This window comes from Panulirus ornatus, chromosome 27, assembly GCF_036320965.1.
Source record: "Panulirus ornatus isolate Po-2019 chromosome 27, ASM3632096v1, whole genome shotgun sequence".
NCBI classification, from domain to species: Eukaryota; Metazoa; Arthropoda; class Malacostraca; order Decapoda; family Palinuridae; genus Panulirus; species Panulirus ornatus.
In genome coordinates, this window is record NC_092250.1 from 20008158 (window position 1) to 20031616 (window position 23459).

Consider the following 23459-nt stretch of genomic DNA (forward strand, 5'->3'; position numbering starts at 1 on the left):
ATCAAGAGATGGAGGCCCATGACTGTAGAACTCTCTCCTCGTGCAGCACTAATGCGTACTGAATAACAGGTGATTGTATTGCAGACACACACATACAGACACACACACACACACACACACACACACACACACACACACACACACACACACAGGTGGGGGAGTGGGTTGGTGGGGGGTATGTCCTCACCCGTCTGGTTATATGAGTCATGTGGTCCAGGTACCCCTCTCACACTCACCTCCCCCTCACCCCACCACATCCCATTCACCCCCCACGTTCTCCACGCTCCTCCCACTCCCTCTCCCCGGCGTCACAAGAGTGTCTCCCTCCCGGCCTGATGTATCTGTAGACAGCACCAGCCCCAGGCGGGCCATCCATACTATCTTAATTAATCAATTTGGTTGACAATAGCAAGGTAGCTCGCGCAGGGCCAGCCTGGCTGGGCTACAGGCGGATGAATTCCTTCTTATCTCACTCAGTGTCAGCCACCACACACGTCATCGCTGGTCAACCCTCTTAATACCGCTTCAAGTCTGTGATCCTCAAAAGAGTGACGTCAGTATAATCATAATTTAATCTTAAACAAGTTTGAGTTTCCGCTGCTGTATCTTTATACAACCGATTTTACATCAAAGAAAACAGGGAATTTCTCTTTGTATTTCTTCCCGAACGCCAGAGTCTGGCCACAAAAAATGATCTTGTTTTCTATGTGGAACAAGTTAATAAACACATGTCTCATTCTTCGGAATACAAAAGTAAAAATACAAATGAAAACTGCTTAAAACTGATGTACAATGACGGTTTATATATTTTCTTCGGCTATAATTAACAAGATCTTTCTTTTATGTTTCAGGAGTCAACTTATGTAATTGTGAAATAATAACTGATAAAGCCACAAATATGTTACGTGCCTGAGTTGTGTATGCCTTCACTCGTTATCACCACACGAGAAACTATCATTCACATTCTAACATTTAGTTTCAGATCACAAAAAGAGTTTCAGTTATCAGACTTAACAGACGAAGTTACGATAATGACTGAAATGTCCCGATTTAATATGACACAGTCACTCTGTTTACCTTTTGGAAGGCAGCTGATAAATAATTCATCTTTCAATTATATATTTTACTGCCTCACTCACCTCACACCCAGCAGGGGAAAACTGATTTCCTTTTTATATGTATGAAGCTTATTAGCTTTTCCTTGCCCGTGTGTGTGTGTGTGTGTGTGTGTGTGTGTGTGTGTGTGTGTGTGTGTGTACCAGGTTAGCGTGGCATTGGACCTTGGCTGACCTCACCCAGATTAGTTCAGGACACGTCTGGACCAGAGGATGGTCCACCGTCTTCCTCCATACACGCAGCACATTCTTCACTTCTTGTGTGCTTGAGGTAAACAAATTATGACCACAGCTTCCAGGTGCACGTGGCAGTGTACCACACGCCTCCACAACCTCGGTACACAGGTGCCGGGAAACATATCTTCTACTCTAGATGCTTCTTGATCCTTCAAGGAATAACTCCAGCTATCTCGAGTGTGACCTTGCTGCCTCACCCTAGAGACAGGGGTCTCGATCTCCACACACCTCGCTGTACGCGGATCCTGGCGTATATTGACCTCGGCGTTAACGCTGGCCTCGCTGTACGCGGATCTAGGTATACGCGATCCTAATTCAAAGCAGGTCCGGGTGTGCGCTACTTGTGGGAGCGCAGTTACACCTGACACTTCGCTGAGCCGTACGTGCTGTGTCGCCTCCAGTAAGACTCAACAAATCCCAGATCCACAACAAGAGTCACATTCCTCCAGCCACACGTAATGGCATCAGTAAAGACTGGCTCAACACATCCAACGCACCGCCTCCTACATCAAGCCAATCTATCTATCTATCTCTATCTATTTATCTATCTATCTATCCGTCTATCTATCCATCTATCTGTCTTTCATGACTAAACCCGCAGCCAATACTCTGGTGTGGTGGCGTTATGTACCCAAGGAATAACAAAATGAACAACTACAATAATGAAATTATAGGAAATAAATCATTTAAAGCACTAAATTACCACGTCACTAACACCTGCAGGTAGCACGTCACCAACACCTGCAGGTACCACGTCACTAACACCTGCAGGTAGCACGTCACTAACACCTGCAGGTAGCACGTCACCAACACCTGCAGGTACCACGTCACTAACACCTGCAGGTAGCACGTCACTAACACCTGCAGGTACCACGTCACTAACACCTGCAGGTAGCACGTCACTAACACCTGCAGGTACCACGTCACTAACACCTGCAGGTAGCACGTCACTAACACCTGCAGGTAGCACGTCACTAACACCTGCAGGTAGCACGTCACTAACACCTGCAGGTACCACGTCACTAACACCTGCAGGTAGCACGTCACTAACACCTGCAGGTAGCACGTCACTAACACCTGCAGGTACCAGACAGACTTATCCATAAACACGTACCGTCCCTGCTTCACCTACCTGTTCCTCTGAGAAATGTACCGTGGCTACAATGGTGCAGGGGGCCGGTACAGTGGCGCAGGGGGCCGGTACAGTGGCGCAGGGGGCCGGTACAGTGGCGCAGGGGGCCGGTACAGTGGCGCAGGGGGCCGGTATAGTGGCGCAGGGGGCCGGTACAGTGGTGGCGGGCTGCTTACGGGGTACAGACAATACGAGGAATGGGTGACGAGCCCTGTACTGTTGATGGGTGACAGTGCCAAGTGAGGAGGAGAGGTCACACACACACACACACACACACACACACACACACACACACACACACACACACACACACACACACACACACATTATCTTTCCCTCTCTCCGTACAAGAGCCACTTGCACGCTAGGCCTACACGTTGTGAGTGGAGTGGAGTGGGGTGACGGCAGGGGCAGGGGGTTGAAGTAGGTGTGGGGTGCTGGCGGCTTACCCTGAGGAGCAGGCAGCACTAGGGAGGTGGACCAACACGGAGGAAGGTGGAGAACCTCAGGCCCATCATGACCCCTGACCTGACCTGACAATCTGAGTAATTATTCTCGAGTCCTGACCTGAACTTGCCTCACCTGCCATGACCTGCAGTGACCTCTGGTGACCTGATCATCAGAAGACCATACCTGGAAAGATGAGATCTGTGAGGATAACTACGTAAGAACACAACCAAAGTGAAACTAAAAGCATCATCAAGACGAGTAAGATGAAGACCTGGACAGGCTTCACCTCAGCATACATCATGTATGATCACATAACAGTTGTTATCATCACTATCGCCGGAACTGTGAGAAATGTACTATATTCTGACGATGATCACTGTGCAGGTCTTCGTCAACCAAGCCATTCACACATACTCTCATCTCACCTTATACGTAACTCAAAGACGTACACATACTGGGATGTGGTATAATAAGGTTCACACACTGTCATGATATAATGACTTACACATACTGTCATATGACACAATGAGGTACACATAGTCTTATGATAGTGAATCATACATGAAAATACATACACAACCTCTCCAACCAGCAAGCTACACACACTGGCCAGGTCTGGGATCCAACCTCAACCACAACCTTACAAACACAAGACTCACATCACACGACCATAGGAACACAACCATAACCAGATTATATATATATATATATATATATATATATATATATATATATATATATATATATATATATTAACTGTATCATGTGTGTTTCGTGTATCGAGAGAAAGAAAGAGAGAAAGAGAGAGAGATGTAGGACCTACAGATGATTACAAAGTAAACAACGCACATATAATACAACTGGTCTGCCTCTCATGGTAACCATGAGGAAGACCTGCCCCATTCATGCCTCTCTCTCTCTCTCTCTCTCTCTCTCTCTCTCTCTCTCTCTCTCTCTCTCTCTCTCTCTCTCTCTCTCTCTCTCTCTCTCTCTCTCTCTCTCTCATGTAGCAAGTCCACCAAGTTTCCCCTTAACCACAACACGAACAGAACTTGGGATCCTGAAAGACCCCTTGACCTTTCCATAGAGGTCATGGCGGGAGGGGACCCCGTGTGGTCACTGGGTCACACTTCCTTCCCAACCCCGACTCAGTCTTAGAAGTCACCACCCGACTCCAGATGCCTGACTCACTGTAGACCATACCTGACTCACTGTAGACCATACCTGACTCACTGTAGACCATACCTGACTCACTGTAGACCATACCTGACTCGCTCTGGCTGGTCTACCTCCTTCCTGTCTCATATACGTCACGCCACGTCTGTCTGTTGCGTCAGGTGTGACAGACACACCAGGTCATTCCGTTACATCAGGTCCGAATATCACACTTGGTGGTTTACATCAGGTCACTTCGTTACACCAGGTCAGTGTTAGTAACACTACTCTCAACATTTGGCCCATCCGTTACACCAGATCCGTCCGTCACAACAGGCGTTACACCAGATCCGTCCGTCACAACAGGCGTTACACCAGATCCGTCCGTCACAACAGGCGTTACACCAGATGCGTTACACTGGTCTGGCGAGCTCAGCACGTCACACCACATCAATCAATAACATAGCATAACATAACATAACATAACAGTCAGAGTCCAGCTCTACCTAAGTTTACCCTAAGAACACAAGGCCAGAAGAACAAACAAACTCTGCCACATGTTCGTTCTGGAAAAAGAAGATGGTTGTGTGACCTCATGAAAGAAAATAGATGGTTAACTTTGGGAAAATGGTCTGGTGACCTTGTTAGAGAAAATGGTTCTGTGATCCATTGAAAGAAAATGGTTTGATGACCTTGTGAAAGAAAATGGTTTGCTAGCCCTGTGAATGGCTCAGTTACCCAAGGAGTGTAAAGGTCACGCTGGTGAATACGTCCTCGCCCCCCCCCCCCCCGTGACAGGGGTCACGTTGGAGGATGGTTGGTGACCTGAGACGCCAGGTCTGGAATATAACATTCACTGCAGGTCAGACTCAGACCCCTTGCCACGCTTCTGGCTGAGGAGGCCGCCAGAGGACCATGTTAGGCCACGCGAGACCGCTGAGGAGACCGCCTACAGACCACTGAAAAGACCCCCCCCCCCCTGGCGACCACCTTTGAGGCCAGCTGGGAAAACATTCTACGTGCAACAGTTGACATCTGGAGACCCACACGAGAGCAACACCTGCAAGCCTCCAGCAGACCAGGACAACATCAGCGAGACACCAACTGGAGGCACAGACCACACGAAGAACAACCTGCCAACACCAGACCCACCACACGCTAACCCCACCCACCACCAACCAGCCTGACTGACACAAACCTAACTTCTACCATCCAGCCTGCCGCCCCCACTCTCACTCTGCCAACCAAACATTCTCTATCATCCAGGCACTCAGTCTGCCACCCGAGCACTCACTACCATCTACCCTGCCACCTAAACTCTCACTCCACCACCAAGTCTGCCACCCAAACTAATACCCTAACACTCCCTCTGACGACCACACATCCAGGTTGCCACCCAGACACTCGCTTCATCATCCAGTCACCCTGCCTGCCACCCAAGACACCCAGCCTGCCACCCACTGTAGCAGGAGTGAGCGACCACCTGGTCGCACCATGAGCAGTAATATATTCTCCCTCCTCCTCACTATCAGATCTCCTGTTACAGTCAAGACTGTTTTTACCGGGCAGCGGGACCTACATGGCGCCTGGCGTTGTTCTCGCTCTCACTCACATTCTTAGGCCATTCATTGAACGTCTTGGGAGAGCAGCTCTGGTCCGGACACCCACGTCAGCCTCCCACCCACCTCTCCCATGATTCATCCACAGTCTATTTTATAACTCACCGGGATCGTGCTGTCATTACTGTAGCATTGGGATCGTGCTGTGGTTACTGTATCCTTGGGATTGTGGCGATCACTGTATCCTTGGGATTGTGGCGATCACTGTATCCTTGGGATCGTGGTGATCACTGTATCCCTGGGATCGTGGTGATCACTGTATCCTTGGGATCGTGGTGATCACTGTATCCCTGGGATCGTGTTGTGATCACTGTATCCCTGGGATCGTGTTGTGATCACTGTATCATGTAAGTGGTGACTCATGTCAACACATAAGGGAAGTAACCCTGATGGTTTCCAGGCCACCATCGAGCAAGTGAGTATTTCAGTGTGTTGTGTTTACTGTGCGACGTGGAAGCAGTCATCACTGAAGAATCACACGCAAGCCATCACACACTCGAACATACGGCAGCCACACCTGTACAGGTGTGACTTTCACCTACTGACTGACGATGGTGACCTCCTGACCTCAACTTCCGACCGCTGCTGCCAATGTTCCAACAACACCCGCGCGTCCCAGCACAAGATGTCAGCAACCATTCTCGGGGAATGCCTTACCATCTGTATAACTACCAAACTGCCACGAACCTGCGCTAAAATACTTCCAAAACTCAACTGTTTTGTCAACCGCAATTAAGTTCATGAAAGAATTACGGAAAGTATCAGTTGAACACAACAGTGAGCGAACATCACTAGCCATGACCCTGGTGACGATACCAACCCAGCTAAAGCGTTCCTGTCACTGTGGCCTGCATGTGCCTCACTGCATCCCTCACTCACCTAACCACCAGGATAATCATCTAAATCCCTGGGACGCTAAAATGCCCCCGGAGGGAACATTGCCTCCTCCGCCACCAGCGTCTGCCGGGCGACCTTTTTTGTTTCTAGTGAGCGAGGCCACTACCGCACCGGTCCCCACCCACGATATAATAAGAAAAACATCGTCTACACTGAGTGCGTTCACCCCGAGGACACCTTTACGAACGTGTTCGCTCCGTAGAGGAACTATACACAAACAATGGAGCCTGCACTCACACGACAGGCAAGAGAAGGCGGCCAGACACAAAGTATCTACTCTGGTAGAAAGGTTGGCACTAGGTGGTCCGCCAGCCCTCCATTACCCTGCTCTTCCACGGGTAAACAACTGGTTGTTTTCCCTCTTGCCAGCCTGAACCTCTCAGCCTAGGTAGGGTCAACACTGTATCGCACACCACCAACTTGCCTTACTAAGTTTTACTTAAGTGTGACTACTAACGTACCACATCACTTACACAAAGTTTACCGAACACGCTGAGCAACATCTGTCGTCAATACATATCAAGTATTTTCTTTAAGTATTCTAAGACTCTAAATTAACTTTTCACGATTCATTACAAGTGAGGAGAGGTGAAAACACTCGTAAACGATGGCCAAATATGGTTTATTTTAAGGCTTTTCGGCCTTGTGTTGAGCCATATGCGCATGTAAATAACTTGGCATACCAAATAAGCAAAGCCTTTTCCCGCACGTTGAAGGTTGTCCTACTTAGCACACGCCAGTTGACAGGTCATATGATCATCTCAACTTTACAACAGGTAACAAAATGTGAATTTTAATATGCAAGTCCCTTAACCCAGGCAACACTGTATTACTCCACACTGATGTAGCAATGTATAGCTTATGATCCAGCAGTCGTATCTCTGTTATTAAACTACACTCATCGCTACAACATACGTCATGCAGCTACTATGGTAAGCTACTGCATTCTTATGCAGTAGGTCTGCTAGGCAACAGGCTAGGCTACACCATGCAGTACACAGCTAGAGCAAGCCTGGGGTCCCAGGTCTTAGCTTCACATGCAGGATATCATCAGGACATGATCCTCTGGCCTGAATATACCGGAGTGGACAGAAACCGACGGACGATATAAAAGAATGTTGTGTCCTCCAGGCGACGTCGGCTCGCGAACCTCGCTGAATAAAATAGTTTTGACAGGGCGGTGCGCGGGACGCCACCAGCAGCAGCAGCAGCAGCAGCGGGGGCGGGGGCTCAGGCTTGGCTGCCAGGAGCCACGCGGGAAAAATGTTTTTACCCGCTGGCCGGTATGTCAGCACGCCTTAGGAACAAAGGCCATGTACTCTCAAGCCAGGAGTAGTTTTCATTTTCATATGTGCATCGTCCCTTATGGTAATAATAATAATAATAATAATAATAATAATAATAATAATAATAATAATAATAATAATAATAATAATAATAATAATAATAATAATAATAATAATAATGATGATGATAAGTAATGGACTCAGCTTAACAATACATAAATGGTAAAGCTCTTCTATGCTAGTTGACACGGCAAATCGGCCCAAGAATCGTGGAATCAATTACAGTGGTGTTTTCCTGTGAGTTCTAAATGGTCCAAGGGGGGCTCACTTCACTCACACAGAGTCTTGTAGATGGTGAGGCTTATCTTGTAGACAGGTGTTGTTCCTACAGATACCTGCACCTGATGTAGCCCGGTGGTCACCTGGTTACTGCCACCTGGTGACCTACGTGCTTTCGCTGAGCCTGAGGGAAGGAAGGTGGATGGAGGTGGGATCCCATCTAGCTGACCCGGTACTGAGGGCTGGCAAGATGGTACGACCCCTGGGTAAGATGAACTGACCTTTGACCCAACATTTTAGGATCAGGTCAGAGGCCAGGCCATAATACCTAGGGGTCGCAACCACGTAGTCAAGGGTCACATTGCCGTGCTGAAGGAGCGTACCAAGGTACCAAATGGTCGCACAGCGGTCCTCAATGGTCGTACCAAGGTGGTCAGGGTCATACCGTGGCGTTCAAGGGTCAGGTCGTGGTGGTAAGGGGTCGTGACGTGGTCGTAAGCGTCGTACCTTAGCGTGTAAGGGTCGTGCTGGGGAAGAGGAGCAGGGTGGGGGGGGGGGGGGGGGGGGGATTAGAGCAATGGGAACACTAGCCCGCCCCATCTACACATGGCTGCTGGTACACACCTGCAGTTTACACTCGGCCTCACCAGCGTATACTGGTGAGGCCTTTGGCAGTCGTCCAGTGTTATGACTTGATATCCTGCCTCACTCTCCTCCTCCTCAGCTACATTCTATATTCCACGAAGCAAGTTTGACTACAACCCACCATCATGTAATATATAACCATACGTTGTTATGACACACACACACACACACACACACACACACACACATATATATATATATATATATATATATATATATATATATATATATATATATATATATATATATATATATATATATATATATATATATATATATAATCCCTGGGGTTAGGGGAGAAAAAATACTTCCCACGTATTCCCTGCGTGTCGTAGAAGGCGAATAAAAGGGGAAGGAGCGGGGGGCTGGAAATCCTCCCCTCGCGTTTTTAATTTTCCAAAAGAAGGAACAGATAAGGAGGCCAAGTGAGGATATTTCCTCTAAGGCTCAGTCCTCTGTCCTATCTCTATCTCGCTGACGCAGGAAATGGCGAAAATGTGTGGAACACACACACACACACACACACACACACACACACATATATATATATATATATATATATATATATATATATATATATATATATATATATATATATAAATTGTATCAAAATCTACAAGAGCAACGTATGTACACACATATTTGTATAGCGATCATAAATTCCAGCCTCACGTCAAGGTATACCACTGGAAAACAAACTAAACTTCAGGTTAGAGTGAGCCTCCAGTGTACACCATTGAACCATCAGTGGAGCCCGCTGTACACTGAGCTGCACCGCTACTGTTCCAAACGTTGTATGTTTAGCGTGTTGGCTGCGGTGTGCCGGGTGAGAACATCACTGGAATATGACACGTCCATCATAAACTTGTTTGTCTCATAAAATCCCTAAATTCAAGAGAAAAAAAATATCCATATATGCCAGTCCGGCGATGACAATAAACAGTGAGGCGCGTGAAACATTTGCATTTAAAAGCAAACCTGGTGTGGCTGGCTGGCCTCCCGCGCTGAACAAAGGTAAAGCAAGAGCCGGGCTGGGCCGGGCCGGCTCACTTCCTGGGGTGGGGAGCCGCACAGGTTGGCCGCACGGAGGGAGGGAGGCGGTGCCATAACCCACACAGGTCACACACCAAAGGTCACGCTGCACCAGGTCAACAGCCATGCTCACTTATGGTCTATCTTGACTTGAACACGGTTTGTGCGAGAGAGAGAGAGAGAGAGAGAGAGAGAGAGAGAGAGAGAGAGAGAGAGAGAGAGAGAGAGAGAGAGAGAGAGAGAGAGAGAGAGATGCGGAGGTGGAGTTGTACATACATGTGATGTGTTTCACATATAAACACATGCATCAAAACACACGTGAAAACACACATTCAAATAAGTAAAAACATAATAAAACACAATCATAGACATAATTACCCACGCAGTATATACACATATCATACATAATTACCCACGCAGTATACACACATATACATAATTACCCACGCAGTATATACACATATCATACATAATTACCCACGCAGTATATACACATATCATACATAATTACCCACGCAGTATACACACATATACATAATTACCCACGCAGTATATACACATATCATACATAATTACCCACGCAGTATACACACATATACATAATTACCCACGCAGTATACACCCATATCATACAATTACCCACGCAGTATACACACATATCATACATAATTACCCACGCAGTATACTCACATATCATACATAATTACCCACGCAGTATACTCACATATCATACATAATTAAACACACAGTATACACAGATATCATACATAAGAACAGTCATGTAAGTTTACATATCCGCTCTTTCGTCATATTATAATTCATTACCTTCTCCTGTGCATCATGACAAACTACACGTCATGAATCTTCTTGAGGACACTCGACAAAAATATTCGACGTTGGCAAAACAGAAAAAAAAGGCCCAGAGAGTCGTCATCCATCAGGCCGGGCCGGCGTGGGTAACTCCGTGCTGTCAGACAAGGCTGTACATACACACCACAGAACCGCAACGAAACGGTAGGGTTCGAATCCCTCTACTAGTGTATATACAATTGTTTGTCCATTTATATATTGGTCACACCATCGAAGCCGCGTGAGATTAAAGTCCATGCTCTCCCCACCAAGATGAGGCTAAGACACACGTAAGAACACCAGACGTCTTATGTGTGTGTATCAACCTCCGTGTGGCCGAGGCAGCCAGGCGCCCTATCCAGGGTTCGAATCCCTCTGTTGGTGTGTATACATTCATCTGTCCATCTTGTCTATTCAATCATCATTAGTTTAATTCTATTTATCTTCGTCTTCAACACATCCTTTTCTCTGGTTTCCTGCAGGGCGAGTGGTTGGGTCACAAGACAACGCAGTCTGGTATCTGGCTAATCTGTCCACCAACCTGATGCTTCTCACCAGCGAGGACCGGCCCCACACCCGCCACCCACTCTCCACTATTGTAAACAAAGTTTATTCACAGCATTAACTGCTCTTGTACTTAAATATAAATTTACATAAAGAAATAAAATGTGGATACGCTAAGTATAGGTATACAAGCACTACTGTTATCGGGATATCATGCCCGGCAGAGAGATATGAGCGCCTTGCAAGACAGACAGACACTCAACACGTCGCCCAGCCCTGATGTGACACCAACTTATCTCACAAAATATTACCGTTTTCTCTCTCCTCAAAATATCTATCTTATCTCTGGTAGCATAGCGAGGTTCCCCTCGCTGTCTAATTTCCTGATATAATTCACAGAAAGATAAATATGTATGTTTTCTGGTAGTGTCCCATACCAAATGTTATATCAATATAGTTTTTCCCGTAATTTTCGCGTAGCTCGCAATGAAAAATATCTTAATTATTCAAGTAATTTTCCTTCGTCCCCTACATAAACTATTCAGGCAGTCCAAATAATGTACGGTAGTCTCTCTCTCTCTCTCTCTCTCTCTCTCTCTCTCTCTCTCTCTCTCTCTCTCTCTCTCTATATATATATATATATATATATATATGACATATTTAGGCTTGTAACAGCATTTTGATATTGACGTAGTTAAGGTATAACATTGAACATCTACTACACAAGACAACTTCATGATACATAACTGCTTCAGGAATGGTAACATGTAAACTACAACACATCTGGTCGAGTAACAAGTTTGATGCTTTACCCTCACTCAAACGCAAAAGACCAGACACAGTGCGTATGTACGCGAGGGGAGGAATAATCAAACTCCTTACCTTCCGTGATACTGCTACAGGTGTATGTATTTACATAACCTTACGTTACGTAACGCTACTATGTCACAACCACAGATGTTACCTGAGCTCTCATCATGCGTGTCATCACAACACGAAAACAATAACTTCGCGGGTCCACCCACCGGTTACCCAACATATAATTAGGTATAACATACAGCTACAATCATTCACCTAGACACCAAAATGACTATATAGAGCAGGTGGCCCATCGTTCATCCATCATAACGTACAAACAGACCACAGGCCGCCCAGCACGGCGTGTGTCCGCCTGTCAACCATATCGGAATTCCGCAGCAAAAACCAGTCCCCCCACGGGCTTCCGGCCACCCGGGCCCGGTCTGCCATATTATGAGGCAGTGGTGGACGGGTGTTCCGCTACAACACCCCGCATGACGCCTACGTCCAGAGGAAAACGCTTACAATATGGTGCGGTTATGGAGGGAATGACTCGTATCCTCGACCCATAACATGGTGGCTATTCTTGGTCGGCAGGCCTCATTTAGGCTAGGCAGGCTACACCATCACGGACGGGGCGTACTCTGCTGAAGCTGCCATAAACCTACGAGAAAAAATCCGGAGCTTTGGTCCATAACGCATCCCGGAACTGGCACAAGTTAAGGAGCTTACGCTGTACAATATTTACATGATTTTTAGAATATATTATGAACGCTGAGTTTACTGATCCTCTACTCCAGCCAGGGAGGAGGATTACGTTATTACTATGGTTATATTCAATATATTCTAATGGATGATATATTTCCCTGAGCATCGGAACTAAACTTTCTGAACCGATGTCGTGAACAGGACTCGTCCGTATGTAGTAAGGCTCCTCCACACACGACATCAGATGAATTACACATGATTGGTATCTGTATTTTCCCAAGCTACTGTTGTTGTTACTGTTACTCTCCAGTGTTAATACTGCTGTTGTCTCTATGATATCCCTCTTCCCCTGCTGCTACTGTTACTTCGGCCTTCCCCTGCTGCTGTTACTCCTACTGTTACGTCTACCGTTCACTGCTGCTCCAACACTGGTGTGTAGCAGCTTCGCCACATAAAATTCGATATTCATAAACACACATATTCACGTACACACAGAGACTGCAAACACATTCTGAAAGACGTACTACTGTGCTGGATTCCTTGTATAACATAGTCTGTATTCATTCCTGTATTCATGGTGTAATACTGTAATCACCATGCAACCTTTCATGCACCGGCCAACCCTGCCTCCACTCATTCCTTCCACCACGACGGCAGACATGACAATAGCAAGACGTGCCCCTCAGTCATGGCTCACAGCTGGGACACTGAAGATCCCCGAGCTGAGGAAGTCTGTAGTACAGCAACATCACCCAGCCAGCAGAAACTACGGCCGAGATTGTTACATGGAGTAAAGACATGACCAAGTAGACTGACTGTTATAAACAGAGAAGTCTGGATTTGATTACATCTCTGCATTCGTCTTACCGCCCTTATTCATTCTACAACTTTACATTCATAGTACAACCCTTCATTCATTCACCTCCACAGTGTACCAGACACAGGACAAAGACCCATCACTACTATTACACCTTGTTTATCCTACCCGATGTGGCAGCCGTCACTCGCCATCCACCACACCTGAACGAACAGGTTATTTGTCCACAATGGCACTGAAGGCCTATAATGTACTACGTGGTAACTGGCTTCCCACTGTACGTGGGAGCTGTTATCCCACTGTCATATAAGTGAGGGTTATACCACAAGGAAGGCAGCTCGCGAAACCTCCTGCTGGTGTGGTGGTGGTGCGGTACAGGCGGCCAACACAACACGTCTCAAGAACATCATCTTCTATCACATACATACACCGATTCTTTTTTGTTCAAGAATAACCTCAGGTCTCTGTGGGGATTTTCTTACCCCAACCAATAAAATGCAGGTTTAGTATGCAACCAACAGGTTAACCAACCAATACACTGGGTAGACTCATGCACACGGCAGGAGGCACTAAGAAACTCATCAAGACAACCCGACCATGTTAAAAACTTGCCGGTTGTATGAACATGAACTTTGGTCCTGGGTACTGTTGTTGTCAGCTCAACCCACAGGAAGTGTTGTTGTTGTCAGCTCAACCCACAGGAGGGGTTGTTGTTGTCAGCTTGCCTCACATGAGGGCATCGTGGTGTCAGCTGGCCTCACGGGCGGCCATGCTGGATCACAAGGACGTACACACCAACACAATCACACACCTGGAGGACGTGTGAAATTGTACCCAGGCTGGAGATGGATCAAGCTGTGTGGTGACCACACGTACGTTATCAATACCCCAGCACCATCAGCGCAGACAACCTGAACCCTCTTACCTGACCTCTCACCTCACAACCTGAACCCTCTTACCTGACCTCTCACCTCACAACCTGAACCCTCTTACATGACCTCTCACCTCACAACCTGAACCCTCTTACCTGACCTCTCACCTCACAACCTGAACCCTCTTACCTGACCTCTCACCTCACATACACACCACCTCTCCTGTGTGAGACACATACACACCACCTCTCCTGTGTGAGACACATACACACCACCTCTCCTGTGTGAGACACATACACACCACCTCTCCTGTGTGAGACACATACACACCACCTCTCCTGTGTGAGACACATACACACCACCTCTCCTGTACAGCACCACTCACTTAACTCCTCTCCCTCAACCCTATACCGTCGCATCGTAAGTTCCGGGGGTACAGTAGCAGCGCCCCCTTCCTCCCTGATACACACACACACACACACACACACACACACATCGTAATTTCCGAGGATGTAAGAGCCTTCCCTCTCCCTCCTCTCTCTTAAAACCATAAATATAACAAGTTTTGAAGAAGTTTAAAAGTCGTAAGAATGTCAGCTGCAGAAACTTTCCTCGTCTACCAACAGCTGAGACAAACTCATCGTGGCAACAACAACAACAACAACAACAACAACAACAACAAAGTCTGCAGCAGAGGCTCCAGGACAAGCAACACCACCTACCACTGAACTACCAACAATAACTGAAAGACAACAATCATATAAAAGAATATCCAACGAATAGTAATCACACACACACACACACACACACACACACACACACACACACACACACAGACCGAGGTCATGGTGGTACAGTCGCGTGGTGGTGTGGGTCTGACAGTATGTGGGTGGCGAGGCTGCACACGGCTCCTGCTGGTGCTGGTGGTGGTGGCGGGTGAGAGGCTAGGCCTACCACCCTGCCTGAGGCCTCCCTCATCCTCACCTTACATGGCTGGCTGACTCATCCCCCTCCCCCCCCCGACACAGCAGCAGCAGCAGCTACCGGAGCAGCCAGTCGGTGGGTGGGTCTGGATGCTCCCCACCGACACACACTACTGGTGGTCGTAACGTTACTCTCGCGTGCTGGTAACACTACCATGTTACTCTCCTGTACTGGTAACGCTACTGGTAACCCTCATGTCTCACCAGTAGAAGGTAACATGAACACACCAATAGTGGATTTAAATGAGACAAGAAATACATTCAGGTCAGACGTGGGTAAATATTGGTTCAGGAGTAGGGTAGTAGATTTATGGAAGCAGCTGCCATGTACAGTAGTGGAGGCTCGGTCATGAGGAAGCTTCACACGAAGGTTGGATGTATTTAGGCGGTTGGTTGTATGGTGGACAGACCTGTCTAGTACGGGCCAGTAGGCCTCTTGTAGTGTCCTCACTTCTTACATGCAATATAACATGAACATTTCTCTGTGTTCACTGATGTTGTCCATCTGCAGGATGGTGGCCTGAACATTCAGGTTCACAGCACTACAGAATGTTGAACGTATAGTTTACACATTCAGGTTCACAGCACTACAGAATTTTGAACGTATAGTTTACACATTCACGGCTGCATGAGGCGAGGGCAAGACAATGCTACGAGACTCACGATGACCTTTGACGCAGGCAGCAGCAGGGGACGGACACCTGCATGACCAAATCATGACATCATGCACGTCATGGGTTCATGGTACCATGCACGTCATGGGTTCATGACATCATGCACGTCATGAGTTCATGGTACCATGCACGTCATGGGTTCATGACATCATGCACGTCATGAGTTCATGTTACCATGCACGTCATGGGTTCATGACATCATGCATGAGTTCATGGTACCATGCACGTCATGGGTTCATGACATCATGCACGTCATGAGTTCATGGTACCATGCACGTCATGGGTTCATGACATCATGCATGAGTTCATGGTACCATGCACGTCATGAGTTCATGGTACCATGCACGTCATGAGTTCATGGTACCATGCACGTCATAGGTTCATGGACACAGCAGTCCTGACAGCACCATTCACTCTCACTTCCTGTAATACACTGTGTTAAAAGTGTGATGAGGTCAGGTCAGGAACCGCTCGTTGACCTGGCCGGTTATGGCAGGGTGGTGCACGCCTGACCACCTCATCACGCAGGATATTCACCAATACTAACAAGAAAATAATTAATGATGAATACTGAAACAATGAGTAATGGCCATTATGACAAGGGCAGAAGTAATTACTCATTTCAAAACAGTGGTTCGGATCCCCCGTCGAATAAATAATTAATAACCTTGTATGTCCGGATGATGAAAACAATCAAAGATTGAAGGCAGTAATAATAACAAAGTATTAACTAACATCAAAAAACACTGTGAACTTCTGAACTTTATCATTGACATCAAGCAATGTTCACAAACCTATGAAAGGCAGCAAGCGTCAGCCACAACCCTTGTGCCTGATAACAAGCAAAATCCATGTATTACATCCATAATACCTCACTTGACAACAATCAGTAGTAGTCACAAAACCTAACCTAACAAGCAGTATTCATAACATCTCTGCTTGACAACAAGCAACATCTACAAATCGCAAGTCTAACGACAAGCAATATATACAAAACATAGGGTTGACAGCAAGCAATGTTCACAAACCTCTGCTTGCCAACTGTGGGCCCGCACCACAGCAGTGCAGGTCAGTTTGTTCCTCACGCACTACACCTCATGCTTCCCCTCCCCCTGCACTATACTGGTCATGTTTCACCACACCACAACCCCGTCACCACCACACTACGACCCCTCATGGTTACCTCACAGCCAGGGGTCGTGGCGTCGTCGTGCTCACTGACCGTATATACGCCCTAGGGTCGTGCCTCAGGGTGGTAGGGAGGTGGTAGAAGGGTTCGGTACTGGGCGGTGGAGGGGTTCGGTACAGGCTGACCACCAACATTATCTGCTGGAGGACAGCCAGCCTGCCAGCAGAGCCATTGTTATGATATATGTATGCTTCCAGGGTCGTCTCCATCAAGGACGGGTGCCGTGTGTACGTATGTTCACTAGAAAACCACAATACATGTTTATATATATATATATATATATATATATATATATATATATATATATATATATATATATATATATATATATATATATATATATATATCGTGCTAAACAGATTTATATATTCACAGACTCAAAGTATACGTATCTCACTTATACAATCAAATAAGTTAAACAAATCTTACGTTTATATCAAGACTTAACCGAGACAGTTTCTAAGCAGGTATATAGACTGTACAGGAATAGTGAATAAGTATATTCATTTTTCCTTCCGTCTGGGAGGATAACATCACGTACCAGCTGGACGGACCCCCTGCAGGAACGTCTAATCATATTCAAAACGCGTATTAATGACAACAAACACCACTGGCTCACTGAAAACAAAAGAGGTCACACTCGCGGGCGACAGCCAAGCGAGATAGTGCAGTGCTATTAACACAATATGAACCAATGTTCACTAGGCCATAAATCTTCGTATATAGCATTCTCTCATGATGCAAACAACACATCTCATTACCACGTTGCTGGACCGCCAGAGGACCATGGAGAACATGACCATGCACTCTGCTGATCCAGGACCTGACATCTGGAACTCTCTCTCTCTCTCTCTCTCTGTGTTCAGAAAGTCATGCAGAACACTAATACGACAGGCAGTAGAGAGCATCTGAGGAGAGAGCCTGGACCCTGGCGTGACTCACATCACATCACTCCAACAACAAGAAGAGAAAACAGTTCCACAAAACTGCCGACCATCAACAGTGACATCATCACACATCATTAAAGATTTTCCACAGGACCAGATGTGAGTCGACTTACTTCCTGGAATCAAGTGACCCACACAACCCGGGACAACACGATCTTAAGCCGGGAAGATCTTGCCTCGCTGTGTTATCTGACCACGACCATATAACTGAGTAAATGATGGGCAACAAAATGTTGACCTGATATACACAGACTTTCCAAAAGCCTTTGGCGAATGTGACTACGATGTTGTAGCTCACAAAATGCATAAACTGAGAATAACTGGAACTTTGGCAAGACTAAATATAGAAATTCTTAACCACCAGGTAATAACTTTTTATTTTCTACGACTCCAACGTTAAAAAAAAAAAAGAGGTTCCTCAGGAAGTGAACTTGTACCTCAACTGGTTGTCATCTTACATCTGACGTAGACATAAATGCAAACCACAGTTTCATATGTTCTGGCAGATAACACTTTGCAAATCTCATCGGACGAACTTGAAGACATAGATCAAATCTTCCAGTCGGTCACACATAACAACAGACATTTTACCGTTATTTTCAACAGAATCACATCTGGGAGGAGCATCGCAAAATACCTGGAAGTATTAATGTCTGATGACCTTACCTTCAACGACCAGCAATAGTTGCCAAAAAGATGGCAGGCCGGATTTTACGAACCTTCAAGACAAGACCAATGATGACGCACTTCAAGGCAATAATACTGGCTGGCGTGTGCTAACTTCAGCCTTCTGGGTGGGAGACACTGCTGAGTGTGCACACATCTGTCACAGCTCATACTGGATTTGTCAAGGATACCTACAGCCGGGAACGTCTAAAAATATCTAGGCTGTACTCTCTACGTGCAGACAGGATTGGTATATCATAATCTGCATTGGGAAAATCCTAGAGGGTATGAATCATATGGGGCCAAAATACACTAACAGAATGACCGTAGCCATAACAAAACACTGAAGTGGACACTTGAGAAAATTGGAAAGGTTCTGAGCAAGTATCTACAAATTGTACCAAATCAATCAGGATTTGGTGGTTAAGTAGGCCTACAGGCTGCGGCCTCCAACAACCTAAATGACCACAGCAGCAACACAGCCGTGTGCTTTGTGAGGGAAGAAGACCTCGTAGATCATGGTCAGGTATAAGGAAGTTATTTTCTTTATGTTGTTGGTTCCAGTCATGGACACGGTGAGGCCGGGCATCAGCTGAAACATGGAAAGGGCTACTGGGGTGGATTCGAAGAAAGTGAAGGTATGTAGTGTTGAGGCGTCAGCATGAGTAGAACCCTGAGGGCTACCGATGTTGATAAGGAAAGAGGTAAAGGTTGATCTATATGGGGAACAATGTGGGGCGAGGGAAGATAAAAGAGGAGGCTTGGAGATAAGACACCAACGCCATACCCTGTCAAATACTTTTGATATATCATGGGATACAACATAGGATTCTCCAAGATTTCTCATTGATGACGACCAGACGCAAGTAAGATAGGAGAGGATATCACTAGTGGATCTTGCTGTGCAGGAAACAAACTGATGATCAGAGATAAGACTAAGATTCAAGATGTCTGAGGATATGGGAGACTGGAAACAGTAGAAATCATAGCAACATGACAACAGAGGGAAACGGTCAGAATGGCCACTCTCCTCTGGGGTAGACTGGAACAATAGGTGCTTCCATGAAAGAAATCATTTGTTTTGAAACAACCACAACAGCCGAGCAGCTCAGGCACAAGTTGAGAGGCACACTCCTTAATACGCGACGAACGATGCATGCCATCTGGTCCACCAGCCTTCCTTGTGTCCACACAAACAAATGCTTTTCGAACAATACTTAAAGACATTCCAGATAAGGGGTTAGGATCAGCAAGATGAGCACCAGGGGGTGATGTGAGTTAGAGTTGTCCAGGGCGGTGTTGTTGAGGTATAAAAGAGAACCAAAAAGAGTTGTTTTGAAACGGGAGAAAAAGTTGTGGTACCGTCAGATACGGATAAGTGAAGGAAAGGTAGTATGACATAAGCTAAAGACTAGACAGACCATTAGTGGATCAAGAAGGTAGGTTGTCCTTTCCATGGAGGAACGCTTGACCTCAGGGATAACATCCCTGCATTGGTTAGAGGCAGTGATAAAGGCTGAATATGAGTGGGAAGAAGGAGGGCTTCCCATGTACAATATATCGTGCCCGAACGACCTTAGAAAAGGAATGGTTGTACCATAGATTGGAAGAAGAGACAGCCTTACAGGAAGCGGGAACGTATACTGCTGTTCCTGCAAAAATAACTCTTGGTGCACACTCGACAGCCAGAAGCATCACAGAAGAGAGGCAGTAATCGACCTAAGGAAAGTAAAAGAAAAAATCACTGATTATTCGTGAACATTTTCATGATGGCCATGACTACGTTATGGTGCGGTATGTGGCCAGATGAACCAGCTGGGGACGAGCTCGTGCAGCTACGACACCTATGATTACAAGCGACAACCAGATCCGGTATAGTGAGAGGTGTACCACCACCACCACCACCACCTGTAAGCCTCAGGTTTATGGTCTGGTCACCTATCCTTCCAACACCTTCACCACGTCTCCTCCCCACCTCTCCAACACCTTCACCACGTCTCCTCCCCACCTCTCCAACACGTCCCCTCCCCAGTACCCCACACCCCTACCCCACCCCTCCGAAAACTTCCTGCAGCAACATCTTGTCAACAAACCTCCTCCACGCTCCTCCAACACAATCATCCACCAGGGAACACCATCCCTAGTGCTGCCTCCTCCTGCAACACTCACCCTCCACACGGCCCTCAACACTACTGACACTCCAGGTCAACACGACTGACCTTGACACTACTGACACTCCAGGTCAACACTAGTAGACCTCGATACTGCAGACACTAGAGGTCGACACACGAATGGGCCCCGATACTACAGGTTCACACTACTGAACCCCGATACTACTGACACCACAGGTCAAAACAAATGAACCCCGATACCAGCAACACTACAAGTCTACACTACTGGACCCCGATAATACAAACAGTGCAGGTCAACAGAGCTTTGATTCACATCCCCCTCCCCCAGACCAGGCCTGCCTCCGCACTCCATCTTGGGAGGTCCTCCACTCGTGTCTTGCGGCCAACACACACCACCAGACACGCCCCCCTCACTCTGCAACATTCGCACGCACGCACGCATGCGCCGCTTCTCTCACTTCACTACAACGTCACTATCTCATGATTTTCTTACAAGAACTCTCACTCCCTCACAAGATCTCTCAGTGTCTCATAGTGTGTCAGTAAACCATGCAAGATACATTTCTGACGCATCACATCACGTCAGATGACAACACTGTGTGTTAGCTCTCTCTCTCTCTCTCTCTCTCTCTCTCTCTCTCTCTCTCTCTCTCTCTCTCTCTCTCTCTCTCTCTCTCTCTCTCTCTCTTACTGACAGACAGACGAACCCCCCCCCACCCCCACCCCACCCAACACAGACCCTCCGCTGGTCGGCCAACGGCCGTCGTTCAAGGAGAGGTAAACCAATTTGCGAAGCCCAACCGACAACAATGTGTAGCGAGCCACTCTGGGTTTCCCAGTATTGCCCCAGAAAAAGCCACCTTGCTGACGCCACCTTGAAGAGTCGTAGCAGGTTCAGGTCAAGGCGTGTGACCTCACCTGACCTCGGCGGTGGCAGGCCAGAAGCTGCTGCTCTAATCGTTCCATTACATAGATGACCTGACCCTCGTCATGAGGAGAGCCGCTCTTACTGACCTAAGTTGCCTCAGTACAGCAGTGTGGAGAGAGAGGTCACCAGAGCTGGCCACACTCGGCGGCGACGTCTCCAATACCCACTACAACACTCCAGGGATCCCCACCTTGGCGGGTGTTGTTACTGTGTTGTTAGAGTTGTGTTACTGAGGGAAGGACACGGGAACACGTGTAACAACAACAACAACAATAGTGCTTAAGTGGCTAAGGTGACCTAACCCAGGGGCAATGAGTTACTGACGGTGCGGGGTCATACAAGGGAAGGAGAGGTCAGCTGCGGCTCTGGACCCTCGACACTAGTGATGCGGGCGTCAGAGATGAGGCCCCACCAGGACGGTCAAACGTCAGGAGTCACGTTGGGTCGTCTACTGACGGAGGAGGCGCTCTGAGGGCGCTTGAGTCACATGGCCAAGACGTCAGGTGCCGGAGTGGCACACTTGTTGTCTAGAGCAGGTCATCTGCCTGACTGCGGTGATGCTCCGGGGACACAAGAGCCAGGTAGGTCGGGTCAGGTCAGGTCATGAAGGTGGTCTGGGAGGAGGAGCTGTTAACAAAGGCAATGAAGACGTCGCAGCCGAATGTCGCAAGCTCTGACTGCTGCATGACGTTGGACGAAGGTTAGGTCAGGTCAGTCCTTGTCAGCTTCACAACCTCTCCAGTGGTTTACAAATACAGGGAAACCAAATGTTGCCACACCAGTTGTGAGCCCTTACAACCTCTTATGGTTTACCTATAGAGGTAAACTAACTTGTGCCCACCCCTATTGTCCATTCTCAACTCTTACAGTTGTTAACCTGTCGAGGTAAACCACTGATGCCACAACAATGTGGTTAAGTAAGAGGTTCGAGATACCAGGGATCCCACACAGCCTGTCTGGTAACAAGAGATCAGGCACCAGCGGTGAGTGGATTGGGGAGTAACAATAATCATTAAAGGTTTGTGGTAATGTGGAGGTAAGACGGGTGGTTAGCCCTCTCTGTTTAGTATGTGACAGATAACAGGGAGGGAGACAGATCACCAGGTCTACCCGCCTGGGTATCGGGAAGGCAGCGAGGGCCACGGGCTGAGCCAGCACTTCACTGGCTATCAAGTCTCACTCCAGTGACCCCAGTAGCTGTCGTCTCTTTCTGCTTCACCCACACGTGGACTGCTGGCTGGGACGCACTCTATCACAGACTCGTTCTTCATAACTCTAGCTAGATTTTAGTAAGGTAAGCGCTACCCCGACCCCTACCCTTTTCGGCAAAACCTTGTAAGTAGTCGTAAGAAACTCTCTCTCTCTCTCTCTCTCTCTCTCTCTCTCTCTCTCTCTCTCTCTCTCTCTCTCTCTCTCTAGCAGCGGTAGAGGAGACAGTGTTAGCAGTGGGCAGCGGGAGCCGTCATTCCCATGATAAAAACCTGATCACTCCATATTGGCCGCAGCCAGCACTGGCCCACGCCCGGCCAGGCCAGGCCAGGCCAG

The 23459-nt window shown here is 47.3% G+C and overlaps 1 protein-coding gene across 7 annotated transcripts in view; it reads right to left on the reverse strand.

Moving 5' to 3' along the window:
- The window catches only part of LOC139757651 (uncharacterized), a 200992-nt gene that overhangs the window by 143246 nt on the left and 34287 nt on the right, over positions 1 to 23459 (reverse strand). The window contains exon 1 of one of the 7 annotated variants that reach the window (XM_071678373.1): positions 3067 to 3119. The exons of 5 other annotated variants lie outside the window; for them this stretch is intronic. In XM_071678373.1, the coding sequence (XP_071534474.1) occupies positions 3067 to 3104 (38 nt within the window). In that variant the 5' untranslated portion in view covers positions 3105 to 3119. Of the gene's footprint in view, positions 1 to 3066; positions 3120 to 23459 lie in introns of those variants that run through there. One more of the 7 variants, XM_071678376.1, reaches the window with a different exon arrangement.